At 45.4% G+C, this 21,311-nt stretch overlaps 1 protein-coding gene across 1 annotated transcript in view; it reads left to right on the forward strand.

The window, feature by feature from the left end:
* The window catches only part of SGCD (sarcoglycan delta), a 129,811-nt gene that overhangs the window by 99,266 nt on the left and 9,234 nt on the right, over positions 1 to 21,311 (forward strand). The window contains exon 5 of the mRNA XM_049775763.1: positions 7,802 to 7,874. Coding sequence (XP_049631720.1) covers positions 7,802 to 7,874 — 73 coding nt within the window. The remainder of the gene's footprint in view (positions 1 to 7,801; positions 7,875 to 21,311) is intronic.

Genomic DNA, 21,311 nt, shown 5'->3' on the forward strand with positions numbered 1-21,311 from the left:
GCCTTAATTCTTTTGTGCACAAATTTTCTTGTGTTTATTCCAATTAACACTGCAATTTTCTTCTCCCCAGAAGAAGGCCTTTTAGGCCTTCAATAGAGCTTTTCACTTCTTCCTTCAAGACCCCCAAAATCTTCAAAGCTGTTACACATATTCCTGTCCCTCTCCTGGATAGACAAGGGGTTCATTTCATGGGGTACTGATTGTTCTCAAAGAGATGGATTGGTCCAGGAGGGATCTCCCCACCTCCAGCAGCAGAGGTTAATATCCACAATGCACATGCCACCCACTCCCAGGCTGCCCACGCTGTCCCCCTCTTCCATGGCTACATAGATGCCCACAACTGACTTTAACACAGTTTTATATCCACCACCATTGTCCCAGAAATAACTAAATCAACGCAGATGCATGAACAAGTTCAGCTCTCTCCCTTCTGAGTGTCAGCATGATGGGTTCTAGAGTGCATTAGCGCCTCATCTTAACAATGTGGGGGGCTCCCAATGGCAGATCATATTTGGCCCCATGAATCTCGGGAGAACGTTGAAAAAATGCAACGTGAATTTCTTAACTGTTCATCTTCATGGAGCATTGTGAAGAGGTGTGTGTGTGTGTGTGTGTGTGTGTGTGTGTGTGTGTGTGTGTTCCTAAATTTACTGTCTATGAGATACATTTTTCTCTATATACCATGGCAAAGATTTGATTCCTTGCACATAACTTTCTGTTCACCAATTCTTGGCCCAAAAGAATAGTAACTTTTCTTTTGTTTCCAATATTTCACTCAAAAAACAATTTTATTCCAGCACATGTTATAGATCTAGTGCAAAATATTTCAACTATTTAGCACCTGACTATCTCTGAAACATTTGTTTTCCATATCATTTTAGTTTGTTTGAGTCTAAATAAAATCAAGATATCCAGGTCTAGAAAGATAGTTTTGTAGATCCAGCGCTTAATTTGCAGGCAGCTGACCCACATTTGATCCCTGGCACTCATTATGATCCCCTGAGCCCCTCTAGGAGTGACCCCTGAGCACAGAGACAGAAATAAGTTCTGAGCACTGCTGGGTGTGACCCAAAATAAAACCAAAAAATTTTAATTCAGGATGTCCTAGATCAATCTTTGAGCTTTTAAATAATTACAAAAAATGTTTATATTTTCATTTGTTTTCTCTGCAAAGAATTGTTTTTTCTACCATTTTTACCCCCTAGTACCATATTGATTTTCCATTTTTATGCCTCAATCCAATGCAAGTTAGCTGAGACCAATAAATATCTGTTTTCCTTTGTCTGTATTTTCCTTTAACTGTGCACAAATCCACATATGACTAATTTTTATGAACTGGTTTGATTTCTCAGTGGGTAGGGAGGAATTTGAAGTTCGCCTATGTGGTGAGATTAGTACTAGCTAAAACTGTAGAATTGTTGGGGCAGGAGTGAGGAGGGCACTTGCCTTACATTGTGACCGGCCCGGGTTCGATCTCTGGCATCCCATATAGTCTTCCTAGCACTGCTAGGAGTGATTCATGAATGTGGAGCCCAGAATAACCCCTAAATATCACCTAATATGGTCCCCACACCACACACACACACACACACACACACACACACACACACATACACACACACAAGGATTCATGTAGCTATTTTTTACGGGGATACCAAACACAACAGCTAAACCAATCCCATGTTTTATCAGCTCCTGACAGGTGGGGTGGAATTAAGTGACTGGGCAGACAACCAGCTAATGGAAACACATTGATGAAATCATTTTTGAGGGACATTAAATGGGACTTCAGATAAGGCAGGAATGGCTTTATGGATTTTTCACTCAAACTGTTTATGAACATTTATTGCCAGTAAATTATATTGTGTCAAGAGGAGGAATCTTTAGGTACAGGTTTAATAGAAGCCTTTTTAGAAAGAATAAAATGGAGAATAATTCATTAGCCTGGTATGGAGTAGAGCTGTGTTGGAGAAATGATTGTCTACTGTGGGAAGAAATAAAAAAATTATGTAAAAGACAGTGGAGAGGACTGGGGGGGGGCAAGCATTCCAACCTTAGCTCATAGTGCATGGGAGTGGGGTTTAGTAAAGGAGAGCAGAAGGATTTAGCCCGCAGAAGGTGATATAATTCATGGAAGGTATCAGGAGAGAGCAGTGGTCCCCAGTAACTCATGGTTCCACACCCCAGTACCCCAAAGTCAGACCACAGCCTAGGAGTGACCAGGAAACTCTCAACATCCACTGACTCCATTGCACTGAGCATGCTGGCTGAACTTTGCAGTGGACACATTGCTAGTTCTCTTTGGACCATTAAGCCTGGAGCCCTGAGAACTGGAGCGTGGTGTTTTGATGCCACAGAAAGTGGCTGAAGGCCAGAAGGTCTAAACCAAGAAATAAATGTGTGAAATAGCAGTGATACAACCACTGATCCATGAACAAGGAACTAGCTTTGGGGGTTCATTCTTTTTTTGTGTGTTTGCTTGTGGTTGTGGTGTTGCTTTAGAGCCACATCCAGCAGAGTTCAAGGGTTACTTTTGATTCTGCAATCAGGGATCATTTACGGCAGGGCTTGGGGGACTCTCTGGCATGTCAGGGATGGAACCCAGGTTGGCCAGATGCTATACTAGTCTCCTGCAGAAACCTGTGCTGGTGGATGCTCAGGACACATCAAGGGGGCTCAGACCACATAGAGCCCGGACAGAGATCAGAGATTCTGGGCTACAGCCAAGGGAGCATTAAGATGTAGAGGAGAATGCTCTGGGCATGAAAGGAAGGTAGGTGGGTACCTCAGCTACAACCTGGCAGCTCCCCCAGAAGGCAGAGAAAGATGGAAAACAGCGCTTTCTGTGACCCCCCAGATGGCTAAATCCATCTTTCTGTTTGGTTGCTGCTTCCTAACCAGCTTCTCTCCCGTGATGTACTGAGCTAGCATTTGTCTGGGCGACAGAAGGGAGACTTCGACAGATTCATTTTATTCCACTAAGGAGGACCCCAATTGTGATGTGCAGGCAGGAGAGTCCCAGAACCATGAAGAGATGAAGGTATCCCAGAGGAGAAGACTCAGAGATGGGGGTCTCTGCCCCCGGGTGGCTGGGCTCAAGGAAGACTGGGGCCTGTCAGATGGGTCTCACATAGGAGTTCCCAAGAGAGAAGCATAGTCAGGAACATCTGCCTGGAGGGGTTGTGGAGATATTTTTTGGGAGTCATAAAATATCATTTTGAGGAGGGACACCCCTGGTAATGCTCCAGCCTTATTCCTGATTTTGTACTCAGGGATCATTCCTGCTGGTGCTCATGTGACTCTATGGGATGCTGAGGATTAAACCCAGAATACTTGTGTGCAAAGCAAATATTATAAGCATTATACTATCCTTCAGGTTCTGCCAGAAAACTTTGAATGGGCCAAACTTTCCACAACCCTCACATTGAGTTATGCACCATCCCCTCCATTGGAGATTTGCAAATCCGCATTTGAAGCAAATGTGCTCTCAGGAAGCCCCAGGGCTTTGCTTTGTCACATTTTGAGGAGGAACCTGGTCTGAGATCTGATGAAGACAGAATCTGTCTTTATCAAGCTTTGTCCTTTGTTACTGGGTTACAGGGGACTGGCCTGGGGAGGTGGTGGCCTACCTGGACCCCAGGGGTATGAGAGAAAATGAGAAGCACACCTGGCCAGTTGCTTGTGGCAGCCACGAGAAGCCTGAGACCCAAGCTTGGTCTAGGAAGGAAAGGAATAGAGCCAACATCTGCCCTGCCATGTGCTCAGGGCCACCAGCTCTAGGACTGGAATTCAGAACAGCAGCGAGGTCCAGCCATAGAGCTGGCCTTCAGTGAGAACACAGGCCTGGCATGAGTTCGGACAGGACGGCAAGCTCACCCTGTCCTAATTTGGCAGAAAGATGGTGCTTATGCGGGATCTGGGTCAAGGAAGCTCCATCCCTCTGCTCACCCAAAGTTGGAAGGTCCTTTCTGCCAGGCAAAGTGTGCATGGACCAAGGAGCACTCTCACCAGAGCTCCCTGTGTTGGCTATTGTTGGGCAGGTGCTGAAGTGCAGTAGAAGGCATTTTGCCTTCCTCTATATTTGTTACTCCAAAGCATTGCTCAGAAGAATATTGGAGCTGGAGTGATAGCAGAGTGGGGAGGGCACTTGCCTTGCATACTGCCAATCTGGGTTCAATTCTCAGCATCCCATAGCACCAAGCAGAGCTAGGAGTGTCCCCTGAGCATTGTCTAGTGTGGCCCCAAACAAAAAATGAGTTAAAAAAATTTAAATGTAGCTAAGAAGAATATATCATAGTAATTGTTGGCCAAAAATTTTCTTTTGGTGGGGAGAGGACACACCAGTCATGCTCAGGGCTTGCTTCTATCTCTGTGCTCAGGAATCACTCCTGGTAGTGTTCAGGGGTCAACATGAGATGCCGTGGAACAAACCTGGGTTAGTAGCATGCAAGGCAAGTGCACTCCCACTGTACTCTCTGCGGCTTCTCGGGCTTCTCGTTTTTTTTTCATCTTTTAGACCGGGGTCCTCAAATTATGTCCACTATGTGGCCCACCGAGGAATGTATCCAGCCTTCCAGGTGTTTTTGTTCCCTACCCTTAGCATCCTTAGCATCCTACTGGTCCCAAGCCCACAGTGTGCATGTGTGGAATGCGCCACACTCTTGACTCTTCTCCTCTGTGTCTCGACTCCTCCTCTGTCTCAGGCAGGGGCCTCAAACTATGGTCAGACAAAAGCAGGCCTGTAGTTCCCATTGAAATACTGGTAAGTTTGTTGATTTAACTTTGCTTGTTCTTTTTTTTTTTTGGTTTTTTGGGCCACACCCGTTTGATGCTCAGGGCTTACTCCTGGCTAAGTGCTCAGAAATTGCCCCTGGCTTGGGGGACCATATGGGACGCCGGGGGATCAACCGCTGTCCGTCCTTGGCTAGCGCTTGCAAGTAAGACACCTTACCTCTAGTGCCACCTTGCCAGCCCTTGTTCTTTATTTTAAATATTGTATTTGTTCCCATTTTTGTTTTAGTTGTTTTTTTTTTCTTTTTACTTCAAAATACGATATGTGCAGTATGCATAAGAATTTGTTCATAGTTTTTCTTTAAAACTATAGTCTTGCCCTCCAATGGTCCGAGAGTCAGTGAACTGGCCCCTGTTGTAAAAGTTTGAGAGGGGCCAGAGAGATAGCATGGAGGTAGGGCATTTGCTTTATATCCAGAAGGACGGTGGTTCAAATCCCGGTATCCCATATGGTCCCCTGTGCCTGCCAGGGGCGATTTCTGAGCACAGAGCTAGGAGTAACTCCTGAGCACTGCCAGGTGTAACCCAAAAACCAAAAAAAAAAAAAGTTTGAGGACCCCTCTTTTAGACAACACCAAGTCTAAATGCAGAGAAAACTCCCCTTTATCTTTGGTTTATTTCTTTTTTAAATTTTTATTTTGTCACATTTAAACCTTTTTATTTTTTCATATGAAGGCACTATGAATTGCATAGCTGTTTATAGGAGAGTCTCAAGTGTAGTGTTTCAACAAAAATTCCACCACCAGTGTCCACTTCCCTCCCCCAAGATCCCTTTACCTCCCAACCCCACAGCCTCTTCAACAGGCACATTTTTAAAACTTTTGTTTTGTTCTTTGAGGACCACACCCAGCAGTGCTCAGGGTCAATTCCTGGTTCTGAATTCAGGGGTCATTTGTGGCAGTGCTTAGAGGATCATAGGGAGTTCCAGCAATCAAATCCAGGTCAGCTGTGTGCAAGGTGTCCCTTTTCACCTGCTTTTTTTATTTGTTTGTTTGTTTGTTTGTTTTTGGGGGGTTATACCTGGCAGTGCTTAGGAGTTACTCCTGGCTCTACGCTTAGGAATTGCTCCTGGCAGGCTCAAGGGACCATATGGGATGCCCGGATTTGAACTACCAATTTTCTGTATGCAAGGCAAACACCTTACCTCCATGCTATCTCTCCAGCCCCTTTTCACCTGCTTTTTAAAGCTGGTTTATTGTCATTTAAATCTCCTACTTACTGTTTTTTTTTTGCCAAGCTGCCAAGAATGATGAAATCACACACTTTACTACATAGCCAGCCAGGATATTTCTTCCCGACCCTGGATGCAAAGGTTTGGCATGATTTTCTGCTTTAGCTTGGAATAGTCTGTCTCCTAATCACAAAGATTTACTCCAGGGTCAGGGCGAGAGCTCAGGATTCAGTATTAATTTAATTAATATGCTCTAGGTCCTGAGTGGTACATCTACTACCCCATCCCGGCACCCCTCAGGATTCCCAAATCATGAACCTGAACTGTAAAAAGTTGAAGCTACTCAGCCAAGCTGAGCATGTATGGAGCAGCTGGGGGCAAGAACTACTTGGGAAGACCCCTCTGAAATTTTCATTCTCCATGGCTGATCCCCAAATTCAGCAAGCCCAATAAATTAGGCATTTGTCTTATATGCAGATGATCTGGGTTTGATCTACAAAATCCAGACTGTCTCCCGAGCCTGCCAGGCATGATCCCTGAGCACAGACAACCAGGAACACTGCTGGTGTGTGTCCCCAAAACATAATCAAAAGCCATGTTGTATTCTTAGACTGGTCAGTATGCTCAACTCGACGCATATGTAATGGACCATACATATGTAACAGCTGTGGTGATGCGGTGGACTTGTAGATGTGCTCACAGCACCAGATGCTTCTAGAAAGCTCCCAGTCAGTGTATGGAATCTCCCTTCCCTGCTGTACTCACAGCAGGCATGTGGACTCGTAAATACAGTGCTCGTGTTTGCCCTGTTAGGCCTAATCAGAAACTGATGTGGGCAGTTGTGTGCGTGAAAAATAGCACCATCCATGGAGAGTTTGAAACACAGTTTTGGACTCTCAGAGCCTCACTAGCTCTTTGTCCAGAGAGGCCTGGTGTGGATAAGTTGCAAAAAAAGAGCTCAGGGTACACTAAGGATTTGGCTGTATGGATAAATTGAGGCAGGAATCAGGCCCTGATTCTCTAACTGCTCTGCTCATGTCACCTGCCAAGATGCTGTCAGGGGGAATTTGTTGTTAAAGGGCTTCAATATCTGTCATTCCATTTCTGCTGCATTTCCTCCACTAACTCGCATATGGAGAAGGATTCCACTGCCATTTGTCCCTTCATCCCTACAGAGTGAACATTTCTAGAGTCAGATTCTTCCTTGGTGTCTTACTTTAATTGGGGTTGGGGAATTTGATTTCTGACTTGTGTTGAAGCTGAGACAGAGTTTGCTTGATGGTTTGCCCTGATCTTGGCAGGTACAACCACAGGTGGTCCTGGAGATTTGGGGATTTGTTTGTTTTTGCATTTAGACTACATTCTGCCATGCTCAGAGCTTCCTCTTGGCTCTGCACTCTGGGATTACTCCTGAGCCTATGCTCAGGAATCATACCTGGTAGAGCTCAGGGCTCACTCTTGACTCTATGCTCAGGGCTTACCTCTGGCAGTGCTCAGTAGTTATTCCACACTCTGTACTCAGGGTTTCCTCCTAATTCTGTACTTCAGGAATCACTCCTAACAGTGCTTGGGGACCCTTTCAGGAGCTGGGGACCAAACCTGCGTTGCCCATGTGCAAGGCAGCAACCCTCACTGCTATACTGTCACTCTGGCTACTCCTTGCACTTTGGAACTGTTTTTCCCAGAGCTCGCTGTCATACCTGAGTCAGCTAGAGCGAGTGGCAGAGAAGGTGCAGTGGTATTGTGTGTGGGTATCTGCTCAGGTAGGTCCCCTGCGGCGGGCATTGTTGTTTCCTCAGCTTAGCACAATGTCTGCAGTCTCTGTGTTTGTCCTTGCAGGAGCTGAAGGCACGGTGTTCCCCAAATCCATTGAGACGCCAAATGTCAGGGCCGACCCTTTCAAGGAGCTGAGGTAAGTCCTGGCTCTGGGCACATGCTCTGGGGCTTCATCTGCCCCCCCCATAGGCATGCTGCCCCCTTGTGGAAAAACTGGGGGGGGGGGAAATCACAGTGTGATCTTTGGACCTCTTGGACCTGCAGGAGTAGAGAAAGGATTCGTTTTTCTTTTGTCTTTATATGTAGAGGGGAGGTCACATACCCAGCTATGCTCAAGGCTCACTTACTTCGGGCTGTGTGCTCAGGGATCACTCTTAGCCATGCTTTAGAAATGGGGTATCGTGTGGGTGCTGGGAATCCAACCAGGGTGGACTGCCTGCTGGACAAGTGCCTACCACACCTTACTGTCTCCCTGGAACTCCGATGAGTTTATGCTTTTACATTGGTATAGTGACTTTCGAGCCAACTTGCTTGGCCATATCTGTATGTGACATTGTGAGTCTCACTGAAAGTTCAGATCCCTCCCACCTCATACTGCACCTCCTTTCTCCCATCTCATCCCCTCCGAATGACTACGTGCCTCTCTGGTTATCAGACTGTCTGGTGTCTGAATCTTAAAGGTTTGTTTTTTGTTCCTTTGTTTACTTTTTTGGGGGGTAGGCAGGGTGGGGTGTTGGCCATACTCAGAAATACTCAGGCTTATTCCTGGCTCTGCACTCAGGGATCACTCCTGGTGGGGCTTGGGGTACTGTCCAGGGTACCGGGGATCAGATTCAGGCTGATGGCATGCAAGGTGAATGACCTACCCACTGTGCTATCACTCTGGTCCTTTTTTATGTATATATACTGGTATATAAATAATTTTATTTACATATTATATATTGATACACTATATTATATATTAATATAGTATATATTAATTATTTGATTTATATATATAAATATTTTATTTATATATATATTTTTTTTTTTTTTTTTTTTTTTTTTTTTTTTTTTTTTTTTGGTTTTTGGGCCACACCCTGTGACGCTCAGGGGTTACTCCTGGCTATGCGCTCAGAAGTTGCTCCTGGCTTCTTGGGGGACCATATGGGATGCCGGGGGATCGAACCGCGGTCCGTCCTAGGCTAGCGCAGGCAAGGCAGGCACCTTACCTCCAGCGCCACCGCCCGGCCCCTATATTTTTTAACAATCCCCTTTAGATCCTTTTTTATGCATATTACTACATAGTCTCCATGTATATATGATCAGATTTAGCCACTCATTGATAGATAGATAGGTGTACTCCAGGCTTTGTGCTCAGGGGTCACTCCTGATGGGCTGATCAAGAATGTCAAGGATCAAACCTGGGTCAGTTTTGTGCAAGGCAAACTTCCTAGCTTTGGACTATCATTCTAGCCCTTAACTAACTTAATCCTACTATAATAGATAGACAGATAACAGCCTTTTCATTTCATGGATATTTCTTATCTTTCCCTCTATGTGTTCACTTTGCCCCATTGCAGGGCAGGTCCCCTATTAATTCTCTGTGCCTATGTGGGGGAACAGGCTAAATCAAGGGACTTATCCACTTGGCCCTCACCTGAGCTCTGCAGGGGAGGCACCCTTATTCCCCAAACATGGGGCTTAGAACCCGCATTGCCATGAGCTTCCTCAGAGACCATGTGACATTCTTAGACATTTTCTGCTCATAGCTGTCCAGTGTGATGCTGGTGAGCCTTTCTGTGTAGGTCCTTTTTGCAGAGGGATCATTCCTGTCGGGCTCGGGGACTGTATGCTATGCTGGGCATTAAACACAGTTGGGCAGGGGCCGGTGAGGTGGCGCTAGAGGTAAGGTGTCTGCCTTGCAAGTGCTAGCCAAGGAAGGACCGTGGTTCCATCTCCCATATGGTCCCCCCAAGCCAGGGGCAATTTCTGAGCGCTTAGCCAGGAGTAACCCCTGAGCATCAAACAGGTGTGGCCCGAAAAAAAAAAAAAAAAAAAAGAACCACAGTTGGGCAGTATGTGGAATGTCTCTGTCCTGAGAAATTCAGTTCCTGAGAGGTGATAGACACAGCTCAGGTACCACATCTGACTTATTAGTGTAGGCTGGACTACACAAGAGCATAGATTAATGTGCCAGCAGACAGCCGCTGATAAGATCGTCAGGACACCTCCTCTTCTAAGTTCCATCTCCAGAGTCCCCAGAATATTTTAGTTATCCAACCCCCCCTGACTCAATATAGTGGAATGTCCCTGTCTCCACCTCTGTCCAGGGACTAGTGACTAGACTTCAGTCTCCTGATTATGATAAGGCAATGAAGCATCTTTCCAGGTAGTCTTTCTCTTTGTGCAGTCCCAACAGAGAACTAAATGGTGGTGCTAACACCCTCCTGAAGCTCCCTGTCACCGTTAGTGATTTATGGCTGACAATGTGTAAGGTGTCAAAGCAGTATATGAAAGCTTCAGGAAGTAACCAATGGTTGGGTTTGGGAACCACTCCTTCTCAAGTCCCTGTGTTCCAATACAGGAAGAATTGGCTGGACAGTTTGGATTTAAGTTTCTATGTGTGTTTATCTATATATATGCAGACACTTTTAGGTGCACACTTTCATCTGTGTTGGAGTATACCATGAGAGCAGCAGACTGAATATCCACTTCCTTGTAAATAATTAGTAAAAAATCACAGGTTGTCTTCCCCCACTCAGTTGACCTGCTCCATGAATTGCCCTAAAACCTACCGTGCAAATACCCAATGTTCATTTGCATATTCATTCGAATTGCTGTGGTATGCAAATTTAATATACAGGCAAGAAGGGTTTGAATGAATATGCAAATGAGTAATATAAATTCTTTCCTTCTTTCCTCAGGAAATAACCATAAGGGCTATTCATTCCCTGCCTCTCCTGCTGCGGGTTGTCTTTGACCCTCAGAGAGCTCATTAAGAGAACTTTCTCCACCCTTTCCCAATTAAATCCTTAATTAATTCCTCATTGAAAACTTTTCCCCACCTTTTCTTCCTATGACCTTCATAGATACCCTCTACCATACTCACAGAGGTCTCGTCAATGTTCACAGGACTTCTTGATGATGCTTCTATTACTTCCCGACTATAGCACTTTCCTTCTAAGCTTCCTTGCCCGTTTCACAGACAACACTCTAGAACTCCTGTGAAAGGCTTACAGGTACATGATGGCAAGATTTGATGGTCCAAAGTTAGGAACTGAGGAGGTCACACTTCTACTTGAAAGTGTCCTCCTCTTCCAGCAGTTAGCACGGCTGGTCCTAGCAGCCTATGTGTTAGTACAAACTCAATGAGTCAGAGCATCTCCAAAGGGGGCAGACACCATGCACATGATTTCTCATACCAAAGGTGACATTCACAAGTGACAGTGAGAAAAGGGCACAGTTCCCATCATCACCCAATCACCCCAGTCAGAGGCCTGTCCTGCTCAGATGGTTCTAGCTGCGAAGAGTTTTTGGTTTGTTTGTTTGTTTCGGTTTTTGGGTCACACCGACCAGTACTTAGGGGATACTCCTGGCTCTGTGCTCAGAAATCACTCTTGGCAGGCTCGGGGGACCATATGGGATGCCGAGATTCGAACCACTGTCCGTCCATGATCATCAGCATGCAAGGCAAACACCCTACTGCTGTGTTATATCTCCGGCCCATCTAGATGCTATGTTCAGCAAAATCCAAACCCTAGAGCAGGGGTCTCAAACTCTCGGCCCGCGGGCTGTTTGCGGCCCTTCATACAGCATTTTGTGGCCCGAGGCCAGCTTCAAATATCGCAGTATTCACGAATAATCGCAATAAAAATCGCATTAGTAAGAAAAAGTTGCATTAAACATTCGCATACCCCGAGCAGTTCCATTGGGGTATGCAAATGTTTAATGTGATATTTTGCGATATTTTTTTTTACTAATGCGATCTTTTTATTGCAAATATTCGGTAAGCGAAATCCCTTATGCGGCCCTGCCTCACCCCGACTGCCTCCTGCGGCCCCCAGGTAAATTGAGTTTGAGACCCCTGCCATAGAGGCAGGCTGCAGACAGAAGGTACCTCAGGCTGCTCCCATGGCAGTCACTATATCAATCAAGCCTGCAGCACAGAAACATGTGGGACACAAAGGGACAAGGTACGACACGGGCCTAGAATGAGGTAGAGACACTGGGTCACTAGATGCACAGCATGACTCTCAGGAATTTATTTGTCCATAATCTATAATCTCCAGGCCTATCTCTGCATGTGCCACATTGCCTGCCATACCCAGTACAGCCGCCAGGGGACCCCTGGACAGGAACAGAAGAACAAAGGTCAGACCTCCCCAGAATCACTCCCTATTCCTGTCACTAGAAAGCTCTGTCCCATTTCTAACTTGCCACCCCTCCACACACACACACACACACACACACACACACACACACACACATCTAACTCACATACTCGCCTTTGGAAGTCTCCTTTGGACTCTCCTTTGAAACTAATACACACACACACACACACACACACACATCTAACTCACATACTCGCCTTTGGAAGTCTCCTTTGGACTCTCCTTTGAAACTAATACACACACACACACACATCTAACTCACATACTCGCCTTTGGAAGTCTCCTTTGGACTCTCCTTTGAAACTAATACACACACACACACACACACACACACACACACACCTTAGCCTATGCTCTGCAAGCACAGATGTGGGTAGAGATGGTCCCCACACCCAAAATAATCAATAACAGGTGCAGATACACAGACAACACCCTCACAGGGCAGCGCTGACAACCACAAGGTGCCAAAGAGGGGGTGCCCACATATGGCTTGGCTGTGTCAGGACTAAGGTCTGCTGACACTTTCTACTCAAACTCTGCATCCTGCAATGAAGCTACCCCTCTCCCAAGACCATGCAGTCATTGTGCTCAATGATGTACCATCCCTTCCCCATGCACAGGCCTCCATGGAATTTCCTGAGCATTGCAGGTTTGAGAGCAGGACATAATAGTTCGTGCAGAAAAATAAATCCTGGACCCACATGCTGCCCCAAGAAAGAATGGGGGCTCCTGAAGATCTCTGCCTTCAAAAATGGGAGGACATGGTTCTCTTCCCACTGCACCCTCTTTTTCCCCAAGAGTCTCTCTGTTTGTCATTGACCTTGCCCTGATTTGCAGCCATATCACTGACCCATTCTAGAAGGGTAGGTGGATGGGGAAAGTGGAAAATGAATGGAGTTCCCCAAATCCAGGAGGTAGACAATGCTGAGTCAAATAAGGCAGAAAGGACCAAGTTGAAAGGAACATCAAGAAATGATAGGTCACAACAGTCTTAACATAGCAGCCACCATGGCCACCGGTGCCTGTCCCCCAGTCCTGAGCTTGTCTGTGTGTGAAATTTCACTCCCCTGGAGCAACCCTCACTCCAAACAGCAGGTTTGACACTTGTTGGGAAAAAATCCTGGTGGGCAGGTGGAGCCTTAGTGCCCTGCAGGAGACAAAAGGAGGATGCAGTTATTAGAACCTACTGTGGAAATGAAGAAATTGCTCTTCTATGCTGATATTCTCAGCCACACCCACCCCTGACCCAGCCCTACCACCCCCAAATATTCCTTACATATCTATGTAGGAGCTGAGCAGGGTGGACCTGTGTTCACGAGGTGTTGGAATTGAGGGCCATCATGCCACATCACACTTCCTGGTAGGACAGAAAATTATGCCAGGAGACAGAGCAATATTGTAGGTTGGGGGTGAGGCAGGACAAGGCAAGAAACAGAAATAACAGGACTGGAGAAATAGAACAGCAAGGAGGGTTGCTTGTCTTCTTGCATGTGGTCAACCCAGTTTTGATCCTTGGCATCCCATAAGGCCTCCTGAGCACCACCAACAGGGATTCCTGGGTGTAGAGCTAGGAGTAAGTAACCCCTGAGCATCACTAGGTATGCCCCTCCCCCCAAAAAGGAATTAGGGATACCAGGGTTGAGAAAAAAAGACTTTTCCATCATTTCTCATATTTCAGATACCTCTGGTCTTAACTTCCCATGCCCCCACCCCATAACAGGAGCTCTCTCCAGGTTCACATAAAGCCAACTTAACCCCCAACAGTGTGTGTGTGGGGGTCATTGGAAATGCGCCTCGGAGGCCACTAGGTCTAGATATGACTGTCACCAGCTCCCTCCACATGTATTTTCCCACACAAAGCCACACCATGTACTATATGCATCAAACAAGGAACACCCAGGCCTACAGGTTCCTCCCATGAGATGAAAAACTTCCAGTAGGCAAAATAGGAAAGCATGCCAGTCTTAGGATAACTCCCCACTGAGTGCTGTGGCTTAACCCACAAACGCCTCCAGTTCCTGTTTCCATCCCTCATTTATCACTGTGAGAGTGAAATGAGGAAATTCCCAATTAGTAACTTGAAAAATAAAAAAGCACAGGGGCTAAAGAGAGAATACAGCAGTAAGAGTGCTTGTTTTGTTTTTTGTTTTTTGGTTTTTTTGTGGTTTTTTTTTTGCAGCAAACCTGGGTTCAATCCCCAGCATCTCATAGGATTCCTGGAGCCAGGCAGGAATAATGCCTGAGTGCAGAGCCAGGAATAACCCCTGATAGGGCATTTGCCTTCCATGCTGCTGATCCAGGACAGACCCAGGTTCAATCCCGGGCATTCCATATGGTCCCCTGAGCCTGCCAGGAGCAATTTCTGAGCACAGAACCAAGAGTAACCCCTGAGCACCACTGAATAGGACCTAAAAACAACAGAAGAAAAACAAAAAGAATTTAACAGTGGGAGTCAGAGCAATAGCACAGCAAAGGGAGCATTTGCCTTGCATGTGGTCAACCCAGGTTTGATATTCAGCATCCCATAGGGTCCTTGAAACTTCCAGGCTTTTTCTAAGTGCAGAGCTAGGGGGTAACTCCTGAACACCACTGGATGAAGTCCAAATACAAACGAAGTTTAACTGAGGGTTGGGCATCAGAGATAGGATGGAGGGAGGATGCTTGCTTTGCTTTGGTTTGATCCCCAGCACCACCCATGGTTTCTTGAGCTCTGTTGAGAGTGATACACTGCTGGGTATGGCCCCAAAGCACAAAGTAACAAGTTTAAAAAATTTAACTGGCCCAAGCAGGGTGGAGCTAGGTTGCTGCCACTGCCATTGCAAGGGGCAGTAGCCTGAACATCGCTGTGGCTTTTGAAATCAATCACAGCCCAGAAACCCCTGAAGCTGGTGATAGAGGTGAGCTCAGAACACCCAAGCAGGATGGAGCCAGAGGACCATGGCCACTCTGCTTTGCTTCATATCCAAGCACTTCTTCTAGCTAATATACTCCACCATAACATGTAGGAAAAAAAAAACACAACAAGTGTGACAATGGGGAAACAACACAAGCTAACACTAGGTATAGAGAATAAAGATGACAGCTCTGATGGCCAGGAAAGTGCCAACCACCTAATTCGCCTCTCAGAGAAGGAGTTTGGAGAAGAAATATGGAGGATTCTCTTAAAAAAAATCAAAGAAATTGAATGGAACACAAATAAGAAGCAAGAGGACATGAAGATAGAAATCAAAAAACTCCAAACTGAAATACAGGTCTGAAAAACTCAGTAGACAAAATGAAAATCTCAATGAAAAACCTCTCCAACAGAGTAACAGAAGCTGAGGACCAAATCAGTGAGCTGGAAGATGAGATGCATGACAACTCTATACAATAAAAAAGATTGAAAAAGGGCCATAAGGGGCCGGGCGGTGGCGCTGGAGGTAAGGTGCCTGCCTTGCCTGCACTAGCCTAGGACAGACCGCGGTTCGATCCCCCGGCGTCCCATATGGTCCCCCAAGCCAGGAGCAACTTCTGAGCGCATAGCCAGGAGTAACCCCTGAGCGTCACCGGGTGTGGCCCAAAAACCAAAAAAAAAACCAAAAAAAAAAAAAAAAAAGGGCCATAAGCGAATGATCAGACAATGGAAAAAGTACTTAAAGAATATAAACAGATGAAAATAGAAGTCTTTGATAAACTCAACAGAAACAACATAAGAATCATTGGCGTCCCAGACACCCAGGAATAAAATCCTCAGGAAGAATCAACAGTCAAGGACGTCAGTGAAGAGAAACTCCTAGAGCTAAAGACTGCATGCAACCAAATCCTGCATGTCCAAAGAGTACCAGCTGAAAGAGATCCGAAGCACCCCAAGACACGTCCTAGTCACAATGACAAATACCACAGAAAGAGATAAAACACTGAAAGCAGCAATATCAAAAAAGGGAAATTACATTCAAAGGAGCACCATTAAGATTTACAGCATACATGTAACAAAAAACACTCAAGGCCAGAAGGCCTTGACAAACTGACAAAATTCAATAAAATGAATGCTTCACCTAGAATACTACATCCAGCTAGACTTACTTTTAGGTTTGAAGGAAGTATACATAGATTCACAGATAAACAGTGGCTCAGAAACTGCACAAAATCAAAACCAGCCTTAAAGGAAAAAGTGAAAAGTCTACTTTAAGAGAAAATAGACCAACAGACACAACCAACTTCACACAGAGATGACACTAAATCCCATGACAATTATCTCTCTCAACATCAATAGATTAAATGCACCAGTTAGGAAATGGATCTAAAAACTAATCAAACATTCTGCTGCCCACAAGAAACACATCTGAATAGTCAGAACAAACACAAACTCAAAATCAAAGGTTAGAGGAAAATCTTCCAAACAAATAATTCCCTTAAAAAAAACTGGAGTGGCCATATTAATATCAGATGACACAAACTTTAGACTCAAAAATGTTATAAGGGACAATAATGGACATTTTGTACTAATCAAGGGATATGTACAATAGGAAGAAATCACACTCCTAAATATATATGCACCCAATGAGGCACCCACAAAATATTTAATACAATTATTGACAAATCTGAAAGAAGACATCAATAGCAACACAATAATAGTGGGAAACCTCAACACTGCTTTGTCATACCTTGATAGGTCAACCAGGCTGAAACCCAAGAAGAATATACTAGCTGTGAAAAGAGAAATGGAAGAAAGTAGATGTGTGTATGTATGTATGTATGTATGTATGTATGTATGTGTATATATATAAACTCTCCACCCCTAGAAAACTGGATATACATTTTTCTCCAATGCACATGGGTCATTTTTCAGGATATATCACATGCTGGCCCATAAAACATACCTCCATAAAATCAACAGGATAGGAATTGTACATACTACCTTTTCAGATCACAAGGCACTGAAATTAGAAGTGAACTACAAAGGGACACAGAAAAGAAACTCTAACTCCTGGAAATTATACAGCACACTCAACAAACAGTGGGTCAGAGATGAATTCAAAGAGAAAATCAAATCATTCCTGGAAACAAATGACAATGAAAAAGAACTCTTATTCACTGCTGGTGGGAATGTCAGCTATTGCAGCCTTTATGAAAAACAAAATGAAGATTCCTCAAAAAGCTGGAAATTGAGCTCCCATATGATCCAGCTATACCACTCCTAGGAACACAAAAATGCAATACAAAAATACATTCCTCACATCTGTATTCATTGAAGCACTATTTACAATAGCTAGAATCTGGAAACAACCAAGATGCCCTTCAACAGATAAATGACTAAAAAAAGGTGGTACATATACAGAGTGGAATATTATGCAGCCATCAGGTGAGATGAAGTCGTGAAATTTTCCTATACATGGAAACTATTATGCTGAGTGAAAAAAGTCAAAGGGAGAGATAGTCTCACTCATGTATAGATTTTATTAAATAAAACACATTATTGTAAAATGCCCAAAGATGAGGACCAGAAGGACTGGCTCACGATATGAAGCTCACCACAAAAAAGTAGTGAGGGCAGTTAGAGAAAAAAACTACACTAACGGGCCGGGCGGTGGCGCTGGAGGTAAGGTGCCTGCCTTGCCTGCGCTAGCCTAGGACGGACTGCGGTTCGATCCCCCGGTGTCCCATATGGTCCCCCAAGAAGCCAGGAGCAACTTCTGAGCGCATAGCCAGGAGTAACCCCTGAGCGGCACAGGGTGTGGCCCAAAAACCAAAAAAAAAAAAAAAACTACACTAACAACTACCATGACAATGTTAATGAGTGAGAGAAGTAGAATGCCTGTCTCGAATACAGGCAGGGGGTGGGAGAGGAGGGAGATAGGGGGCATTGGTGGTGGGAATATTGCACTGGTGAAGGGGGGTGTTCTTTTTATGACTGAAACCCAACTACGACCATGTTTGTAATCATGGTGTTTAAATAAAGATATTATTTTAAAAAATTTAAAACTGTCAGGATCAGAGTAATAGTATAGGTGCTGGGTGTCGTCACAATCTCACCCTTTCAGTCCTGAGTCCATGAGTCACCCTCTGAGAACACCCAATAGACCAGTACCTACCCACACCCCTGCTAGGCAGAAACCCAGACCACAGAGCAGGGCACATGGGCTGAACATCCCCAAGAGGGGGGCAACTGTAGCATCCCATATGCTCAGGCGTGTTCAGATCTGCATCTCCAGCCTGGAATCTTTCTCCAACTCAGTCTATTGCATGGAAAAATAATTAAGAAATGCAGATGTGAATTAGATGCTGTGAATCTAACCAGGACCCCATTTCCAAGCACTGGTACTGTATATTCGTATTTTCATCTTGCTCCACCTTGCTCAAACTCCTCCCTCCTTTTCTCCTTCCCCCCCAGCATGCTCTTCATCTCACCCCAGCTTCTCTTGCTAGGAGACCACCCCACCATCTCTGGTTTTCCCATAGCTCCAAGTGTATCTTGGAAGCACCAGCCCTACTCCCCATAATAGCATCCTTTGCAGCTCCAGCAATAAGAAAACTAAGCTCATGGGAGTACTTTTATATCCATCAGCCCATATATATTGATTGGTTTCCTGAAAAGTCATTTCTGAAAGAGCAAGATTCTAAAGACAGCTGAATAAAGAAGGAGGACACTTTTTGCTACTTGTCTCAGAACTGGACCCTCTGGTGCTTGGGTCTCTGAACTGGACACTGGTGGGACATTCTCTTGCAGGCTCACGGGCTGAGCTTGGATGTATACACAGGAAAGCTTCCCTAAAGCAGATACAGCATTCCTGTCATGAGGAACAGGCTAAATATACCCAGCCCAGGTGAAAGCAGTGATACCATTGCCTACAACTGCCTAAGAATGAAAACTGAAGCACAGGCTTTGCTCTGAGTCTTGGTGAATGGGGCCATTTAGCCTCTGGTTCCATCGTCACTGAGCAGCAATAGAGTGGGTTCTTAGGACATGTTGTAGGCATCACCAACCCAGTTGCTCCCAAGAGGGCAGGGGAATACCATTGAGATGTCTATTACCAGTGAGTGCCCTTGTGGGAGAGATGAGAGGCATTGACTTGCACATGGGGCATGAGGACTTTGTATCAACAGCAGGCCAGTATCTGGAAGCTTCCTGATGTATCTATCTTGGTGCTGGAGTGGTGGTGCTAGAGGTAAAGCATCTACCTTACAAGCACTAGCCTAGGACGGACCTCGGTTAGATCCCCCAGCGTCCCATATGGTGTCCCGCCCCCCCCCAAGCCAGGAGCGATTTCTGAGCATCAAATGGGTGTGCCCCCCCCAAAAAAAAACAAAAACAAATAAACCCCAGAAGTATCTATCTTGAAGCTTCCAGAAACTTCCCAAAGTTTCCAAAGGTGTCTAGACTCTTGCATCGGTTCTGGAAGCTTCTGAGTAAGAAGAGAGAGCAGCCAATAGTGAAAGATTTCCAAGATGTCTGAACAAGAAACTTGGTCATTCCCATATGTATCCCCCAGAAGACCCATATCTTAGTCTACACTGGGCAATAGCCTGTCCATATAGACAGATTGGGATGCACAAGCAAGCCCATTGATGCTCTACAAACTATGCAGCCTGTACAATAGCAAAGATCCCCAAGCTTGAGGGGACCCCTGTCCTTTTCCCTCCTGCCTCCAGCCTCTGGAGCCAATGGGTTGGGAAATCACAGCCCAATATATGTCCCATACTGCAGCCCAAAGGCTTAAGAACCTCACAATGCTTTTTGTCTATCCCCATCTCGGGCAGTGTCACTCCATTTTGTTCATACTCACTAGACCTGCAGAGAAGGAACAAGGTAGGGGATGGGGGATTGGCACTCCCAACAAGGAAGATCAATAGTGGTAGGGTGGGAAGTGAATGTAGGAGCCCACACATCTTTACAGAGCAACAAATACCAAGACACAGATTCTCACTATTCTCCAGGAGAGGTATCTCAAAGCACCTTCACATGCCTGCAGAAATCAAATTCCACAATTTCTATCTAGAACTTTCCAGTTGTTGGAAAGACAGAAACATCTATCTCAGAACCAGTATTATCACTGACAGTTGACAAGCTAAAATCGGCAGCCCTTGAGATATATTGCTATGTTGTCCTTGTTTTCAAAGAAAAATTGTTTTGTTTTAGGTTTCCATACCCAACACTGTTCATTGATTACTCTTGGCTCTGCACTCAGGAATTTCTCCTGTTAGAGCTTAGGGGACTATATGGGATGCAGGGGATGGAGCCAGGTCAAGTGCATGCAAGACAAGTGCCTACCTGCTGTACCATCACTCTGGCCCACAAAATAGTTTTTATTGAAAGAAATTTAGAAAGGTGGGAGAGGGTATTAAAGAGAGGCTGATGTTCAAGCCAGAGCTTCAAGGGTTTCTCCAGAATAGAAAAGCCACATTTGCTTCTGAAAATGAGGTCTTAACTATATTTACTTCTGCTCTTTTTATGCTTTTACAAAAATAAGGGAAACAATAAATTGAGATGTAAGTGGAACCCATTTTCAGCTTGCTTTTGTGATGACAGCAGATGGCCATCACAATTTGGCCCCAGAGATGTCTGTCATCTGGTCTCCCCTAGCATCTCATGGGGGGAAGGGGCCACGGACAGCTAATGTTCCCCCACATCAGTTGTCTAAAGTCTCCATCTTCCCCAGCTGTATGCTGGAATCTCTCTCTCTCTCTCTCTCTCTCTCTCTCTCTCTCTCTCTCTCTCTCTCTCTCTCTCTCTCTCTCTCTCTCTCTCTCTCTCTCTCTCTCTCTCCCTCCCTCCCTCATTCTCCCCCCTGCATGGATACCCAATATGGGGACCCTTAAAGGCATCCTTAGCATCTCATCACTTACCCCACCCTCCTTGCCACCAACCCCCTTTTGCATTGGATCAGAAAATATAACTGGCTCTCGCCTGTTCCTCCCAGAGTCTCCTCCCAGAATCCCCAGGGACAAATGCATCACAGCTCATCCCTGTGATGACCAGAGCTGAAAATAGTTCTCAGGGACAATGGTTGGCAGGGAAGGAGAAAGGATAACAGGATGCTTTCAACCATCCACTGTCCTGGCAGCACACAGTGGGGGGACTCGGGGGGTGGGGAGTCCTGAGCTCAGAATTGTGAAAGAAATGTGCGACTAGTACTATATAGAGTGGATGACTGCAGACCCTGCTATGTGTACTCCAGCACTGAGACACACACACACCCTATATTAACTGTAATTCATGCTTT

This window comes from Suncus etruscus, chromosome 6, assembly GCF_024139225.1.
Source record: "Suncus etruscus isolate mSunEtr1 chromosome 6, mSunEtr1.pri.cur, whole genome shotgun sequence".
In the NCBI taxonomy this organism is placed as follows: domain Eukaryota; kingdom Metazoa; phylum Chordata; class Mammalia; order Eulipotyphla; family Soricidae; genus Suncus; species Suncus etruscus.